The 6,835-nt window shown below is 51.4% G+C and overlaps 1 protein-coding gene across 7 annotated transcripts; it reads left to right on the top strand.

Moving 5' to 3' along the window:
• The first annotated feature begins 3,224 nt into the window (after nucleotides 1–3,224).
• On the top strand, nucleotides 3,225–6,551 carry IVL (involucrin). Of its 7 annotated transcripts, none has more exons than XM_043458923.1 (3): nucleotides 3,225–3,315; nucleotides 4,497–4,930; nucleotides 5,264–6,551. In XM_043458923.1, the coding sequence occupies exons 2-3, from the start codon at nucleotides 4,520–4,522 to the stop codon at nucleotides 6,221–6,223; spliced, it is 1,371 nt and encodes a 456-aa protein (XP_043314858.1). In that variant the 5' UTR covers nucleotides 3,225–3,315; nucleotides 4,497–4,519; the 3' UTR covers nucleotides 6,224–6,551. The 7 variants fall into 7 exon arrangements, with proteins under 7 accessions (XP_043314858.1, XP_043314845.1, XP_043314852.1 ...); XM_043458910.1 differs by having other exon boundaries at nucleotides 5,141–6,551; XM_043458917.1 differs by having other exon boundaries at nucleotides 4,497–4,972.
• The last annotated feature ends 284 nt before the right edge of the window (nucleotides 6,552–6,835 follow it).

Below are 6,835 nucleotides of genomic sequence, written 5' to 3'. Positions count from 1 at the left end.
AAGGGAAGCACCAGGGTACATCAGACAGGCCAACTCAGGAGCCTAGAGAGGAAGACTCAGCCTCTTGGCCCTTTCTTGGTCTTTTCTCTCTTCTTGGAGCAGCAGATGGCCACAAAGGGCAAATGAGGAGCGGAGGCCAGTTTTCAGGAGGCACCATGGAGCAGGGCAGTGAGGACTATGGGCCTGTGGGAAGGTGACCAGTACAGAGTGTGGACTGTGGGAAGATGTGGGCAACAGTGCCCTGGGCAGAGGAGAAGCCCCAGGAGATGGAGAAGATGTCCACGGCCTCAGAGGATGGGGGCTTTGCCTCTTTGGGAGACATCCTAGGCGTGGCTACCCTAGATGAGAACGTGAGACCTGGTCCAAGCCAGCACTGCAGGACCATCTGCCATCACCCCATCCCACCAACTTACTAAGAGCTATCCTCATAACCCTCCTCCTGGGCCCCCCCGGGCAGCGAAGTACATGACCCATTCATCCTGCCCCCACAGCTAAGCAACAGTTCAAGAAGGATGTATCACTCAGAAAGAGAAACCAGCCAGTTTCTGGCTCTGCAAGATAAAGAGCCAGGGCCTCCTTGAGCTGGGTTCAGGGCCTCTGCATGTGTCATGGGATATGAGCTCATCCCCAAGACAGTGGGCGGGGGCTAGACAGTTACCCGGCCTCTTCGTGTGGGCCCTGGGGCCCCGTGGGATCGCTCACGCAGACACCAAGAGAATCTCGCCCATGCACATGCCTGTCTGTGCCCCAGATGGGGCAATCTGAGGGCAGAGCATCGGGCCTCTGAGCCCCATGAGCTGGGGCTGGGGCTCCTCCAATCCTTCCCCGTGAGCGCGTGCCCACGTGCACACACACACACACACCCCAGCAACTCCAGGCTTCACCCTCCTCACCACACCCCGGCTCTGCCCAGTGGCCAAAGGCTCACACACTGTCTTCCCCCAAAGCTTTCATTATGCTGTGAATCAGAGGGCGGGAGGTAGATCTGGCAGATTCTAGTCCATGGAAACCCATAAGACCGGTGTGACTTCCTGGAGCAGGGACTGACAGTCATGAGCTGGGGAGAGGCAGATTCCTCCCATGTGAGATCAGCTGCAAAGTAGAAGGCATGGGTGCCTCTTTGTGAGGGTGCTGGCTTAGTTCTGCATGGGGCAAAGGGGGAGGGGGCAGGGTGGAGAGCACTTGCCCTGCCCCAGAAGATGGCTGGCCCTGTGCTAACGGGAGACCATGTGAGGTCCCAGGTGAGGCTCAGGGGCCACAGAGGGCATGAACTGAGGGTATATTCCGGAAACAGGAGTCCTTCCATCTGTCTTTTCAGACTAAGCCCCAGGAGCACGACAAAATTAGCTCAGAAATAGATCTATTGGGGGCTTGGAGGGAGATACCTGTGAGATACCATACAGAAATCAGAACTTCTCAAAATTAGCCCCAGAAATGAGTATTTTCCTGATTTTATTTATTTTTTTATGATTAGGTTGTGAAGGAGAAAGATTAAATGATGTCCATAAAATAAGCTATTAAAGAGAAAGGCAAGTCACAATTCAATTTTGTTTATACACACATATGCATGACACTAAAATGCACTGTTCCTTCATTCTTTCCACTGATATTTATAGGCTACTGGTTATATTTGATGGTTAGGACAGGTTCTAGGGACATAGTGGAAAACACAGCAGGCAAAACTCCTGCCTTTTACAGTTTATTTTTCAATGAGAAATTTGGAAAATAAACAAGTGGACAAAAGCAAATAAAGCAGCCCTCAGTTGTTATAAGTGAAATGCAGCAAATCAGGGGATACCCTTTAGATGGTGTCCCAGGGAGTCCCTCTTCCAGGCCCCAGCATTAACTGTGAAACTGAAAGATGCAGAGTTAGGGATCCTGGGAGGCCCCAGAGGTGGGGAGCACTGGGCTTGTCTTAGTAACTGAGGACTCTCAGTAAGGGTCTTTGAACACTTGGTAGGGAGTTTACATTTTATTCCAAGAGGCTTAGGTCACCATTGTTGCTGGTGAGGGACAAGCCAGCTCTAACCCCCACCCTGAAAGTTTGCTTAAGCTACGTTCAGAGAGTAGTTTAGAGAAAGTAGTGGATGATCTAGTTTTGATCTTTATGTCAGAGTGTTTGTGTGTGTGCACACGCACGCGTGCACACATGCTCAGTTACTTGGTCATGTCTGGCTCTTTGTGACCACATTGACTATAGCCCACCAGGCTCCTCTGTCTATGAAGTTATTAAAGGCAAGAATACTGGAGCACGTTGCCATTTCCTACTCCACGGGATCTTCCTGACCCAAAAATCGAACCCATGTCTCTTGTGTCTCCTTCATTGGCAGGCAGATTCTTTACCACTAGCACCACCTGGAAAGGCCCCTTAATCTTGATCTTTATATCTTCATGAATTTCCCCAAAACATTGTATGAGATGTTTGTTTTTATCACCGTAAAAAGTAATCCTTATTATTTTATATATTATAGATTTAATGCCTGTTTTCTTGCCTAAAGTGGTCCATGCCTTGGAGTTTTTGTGAGCTTGGCATTCTTGGGAACTTCTGTAACTACAGTCTTCAGCATAGGGCCTGGGTAGCCCCTGACACATGGCAGGAGACTCCTGTAAGCATTCTGCTTAACCTCTAAAGTTGTCAGACTGAACCCTCCCCTATCCCAGGACAGAGTACTTCCATGCAGAATGAAGTTATAGGTATGTTATAGCTATGTTATAGGTATGTCTTGAGAGCAGATATGTTGTGGGTTAGTGGCCAAGAGAATCCCACAGTAGCCCTGTTTCTTGGGCTGAAAAGAGCCCTGAAAAGTGGCTCCTCCCACCTTTAACATATCTCCAGACTGGGCATCCCAGAAAGACATGTAACTTTCTATTCTGTGCCCTGGAATTGAATCCCTCAGCCTAATAAGGAAGATAAACCCATTTTACAGGTAAAGGAACTGAGATTCAGAAGAAAAGTTTGGCTGAGGTTAAAAAAAAAAAGAGGAATAGGGGACCAGTTTTCCAAGATGCCTCCCTCTCACCTCCCTGTGCCGAGGTGATGAGCCTCATGGGGGTGACTGAACCCCCAGAGCCCACTGGCCAGGCGGGAGCTGTGTGTCTCTGTGAAAAGGGGCCCTCAGGGGTTTTCTGATTAAGGTGCCTATGATGAGTCAGGAAGGGGCTAGAGGAAGTTGACCAACTGGAGTGGTGAAACCAGTCCTTCTCCTTCAACCTGGAAAGGAGGCCAGGCTGGGGAACGGTATAAAGGGCACCTCGGCCCCTGCTCAGCTCAGCACTCCACTAGAAGCCTCTCCAGCTGGCCCCACTGTGAGTCTGGTAAGTGTTTGCTGGTAGAACCAGGCTTGGGACCTGGGGCCTCCCACAGGCCAGAACGTGGCTGGGGGTGGTCAGCCTGAGGGGGTGCAGGGGTCACTCGTGTGCAGGATTCAATTGGACCACTGTCCTTCTGGGGGAGCTCAGGTCACTGTGCTGAGGGCTAGGTGCGTGGCCTGGAAACAGAACAGACAGCAATCCCCTCTTGCACCATGTCTTCTTCGGACTGTATTTTCAAGTGTGGGGGACAGGGAGGAGAGAAGAGTAAGATAGGGATGCAGGGGAAATACAGTCAGATTCTCTCCTAAAACTGCTTGATTTGGGCTCACTATTATTTTTGTCTTCTCTCAAGGGGAATGGGGTCCAGGGACACACTTGTAATTTTTAGCTGTGCTACAGAAGGGAGAAATGCCAAACGGGGAACACTTTCTATTTGGAGAACTCAGGCAGAGCAGGGGCAGGGAAACCCAGTTTAGAAGTAGGAGACTTGAAAGAACCAGCTCCAGCTCTCAGCAACCTTCCAGCCCCCTCCCACCACCACCGCCAGCCAAAGTTCAGAAGGTCAAGAGAGAAAGAAGCCCTGGAGCTGAATATGCCAACCGGTTCATTTTGCAGAGGAGAAATCTGAGGCCCAGAGGGACTAAATGACGTGCCCAGAACCACACAGCATTTCACTGGGAGATTTAAGCCAAGATAATGTCATGTGACTCCAGTCCAGGGCATGCAGCATCACTTCTCAGATCCTGTTGGGATGGGTTACTGATTTTCCAGGACTTGGGGGTCCTCCAGGAGAACTTCCCCCCACCTTGGCACCTTCCTTCTTCCTGTCATAATCCCAGAGCTCATCTCTCCTGTTTGTCAGAGGAGGTCAGGAACAAGCCAGAGACAAGGATAGGCAAGAGCAGGAGGTGAGATGCTACCCAGCGCACCTGCACAGAGCAGCTCTGGAGACAGTCCTTGTTATTGGCTCTTGGGAACAATAAGCTCCCAGGAGGGCCTTTCCCCGCCCCTCTCCATCCCTACCTTCACTCTGCTGCTTCTGTGGAATGATAGCCCAGCATGATCAGAAGAATGCCCCACCCAAGGGAACTAGGAATGCTGAGAAACCAGGCACTGCTACAGATTCTTGGGCTTCATCTATTTCCTTGCTTTCAGTAACTCCTCTAACCCCTCCTCTTTTTCAGGTTGACCGAAAGCAGCTTCCAAGATGTCCCAGCAGTACACTCTGCCAGTGATCCTGCCCCCTGCCCATCAGGAGCCCCTCAAGCCTGCTTCTCCTCCCACCGATACCCAGCAGGAGCAAGTGAAGCAGCCAACTCCACTGCCTGCCCCATGCCAGGAGGTACACTCGGAGCTCCCGGGGGAGGTCCCCTTAGAGCTCAGGGAGAAACACACAATTGTGAAGGGGGTGCCTGAGCAAAAGTGTGAACCAGAGCAAGCGGAGCCAAAGCAGCAAGAACAGCATGTGGAACAGCAGCAGCAAGAGTCACAGGTGCAGGAAGTGCATGTGGAGCTGCAGCAGCAAGAGTCTCAGGTGCAGGAAGTGCATGTGGAGTTGCAGCAGCAAGAGTCACAGGTGCAGGAGCAGCATGTGGAACAGCAGCAGCAAGAGTCACAGGTGCAGGAAGTGCATGTGGAGCTGCAGCAGCAAGAGTCACAGGTGCAGGAAGTGCACGTGGAGCTGCAGCAGCAAGAGTCTCAGGTGCAGGAAGTGCATGTGGAGTTGCAGCAGCAAGAGTCTCAGGTGCAGGAACAGCATGTGAAGCAGAGACAACAAGAATCACAAGTGCCAGAAGTTCATGTGGAGCAGCAACAGCAAGAGTCACAGGTACAGAAAGTGCATGTGGAGCAGCAACAGCAAGAGTCACAGGTGCCAGAAGAGCATGTGGAGCAGCAGCAAGAGTCACAGGTGCCAGAAAAGCATGTGAAGCTGCAGCAACAAGAGTCACAGGTGCCGGAAGTGCATGTGGAGCAGCAGCAAGAGTCACAGGAACAGGAAGTGCATGTGGAGCAGCAGCAGCAAGAGTCACAGGTGCCGGAAGTGCATGTGGAGCAGCAACAACAAGAGTCACAGGTACCGGAAGTGCATGTGGAGCAGCAGCAAGAGTCACAGGAACAGGAAGTGCATGTGGAGCAGCAACAACAAGAGTCACAGGTGCCAGAAGTGCTTGTGGAGCAGCAGCAAGAGTCACAGGAACAGGAAGTGCACGTGGAGCAGCAGCAGCAAGAGTCACAGGTGCCGGAAGTGCATGTGGAGCAGCAGCAAGAGTCACAGGAACAAGAAGTGCATGTGGAACAGCAGCAGCAAGAGTCACAGGTCCCGAAAGTGCATGTGGAGCAGCAGCAAGAGTCACAGGAACAGGAAGTGCATGTGGAGCTGCAGCAGCAAGAGTCACAAGTGCTGAAAGTGCATGTGGAGCAGCAAAAACAAGAGTCACAGGTGCCGGAAGTGCATGTGGAGCAGCAGCAAGAGTCACAGGTGCCAGAAAAGCAGGTGGAGCAGCAGCAGCAAGAGTCACAGGTGCCAGAAGTGCTTGTCAAAAAGCAACAGCATGAGCTACAGGAACAGGAAGTGCAGCAGCAAAAAGAACAGCACGAGGAATATCAGGAAGCAGAACACCTGGGGCCGCAGCTGGAGCAGGAGAAAACACAAAGAGAGCAGCACCTAAAAGGACAGCTGGAACAGGGGAAGGTCTTGGGCCAGCAATTGGATCAAGAACCAGCAAAGAGAGAGGAGCAACTGGAAAAGAAAGAGGAGCAACTGCTGGAGCAGCAGGAGGGGCAGCTGAAACAGCCTGTGTTTGTCCCAGCTCCCGGCCAGGTCCAAGAGATCCAACCAGTCCTGCCACTGAAGGGAAAAGCCTTGCCCTCTGAGGAAGCAGGAGGTGTAGTGCCTTCTAAACATAAGTAACCACCTGCAGTGTCCCAGAGGCCCCGGAAATCCCATACAAGTGAAAAGAGAGCCAGTGGCCTCGCTTATCTTGGGCCCCCAACCTGGGTGACCCGCCTCATCTGTGAACCTGCCTGACCCTGACCTTCTGCATGTCTCTTTGATAGGGCTGGGGTGGGGGGAGTTATATCCCAGCATCCACCTCTGACGAGCCCAATCCCAACCTCAGGTGGCCAGAGGCTTTACCTGAGGAGAGAGTGACTATAGCTACTCTGACTACATCCCCACTGTTATAGCTGAATCTGTGAGTGTGTACAATAATACAGAATAAATCCTGGAAGGCTTGGAATCCTGTATTTTCTTTGACTTTTTACTCTATCACTCACCACATAAAAACCCGTGTGCAGGTTAAAGGTTGAGAATGACTCTCTTGGCCAGTTCCCATAGGTGGACAGATACTCTGACCCCTCTTTGATTCTGTACCCCAAACCACTCAATACATTCAACAGCTTCTAAAAAGGAAATGAAAACAACAGCAAAACAAAAGTTCACTCGTGTACCTGAAAGTAGCACTCAACAGTCAGGAAGAGGGAATGGGTTACCTTGGCTGAGGGATGAGGATCTATTCATCTC

This window comes from Cervus canadensis, chromosome 2 (genome assembly GCF_019320065.1).
Source record: "Cervus canadensis isolate Bull #8, Minnesota chromosome 2, ASM1932006v1, whole genome shotgun sequence".
Classification (NCBI taxonomy): domain Eukaryota; kingdom Metazoa; phylum Chordata; class Mammalia; order Artiodactyla; family Cervidae; genus Cervus; species Cervus canadensis.
This window is presented reverse-complemented; position numbering and strand designations above follow the sequence as displayed.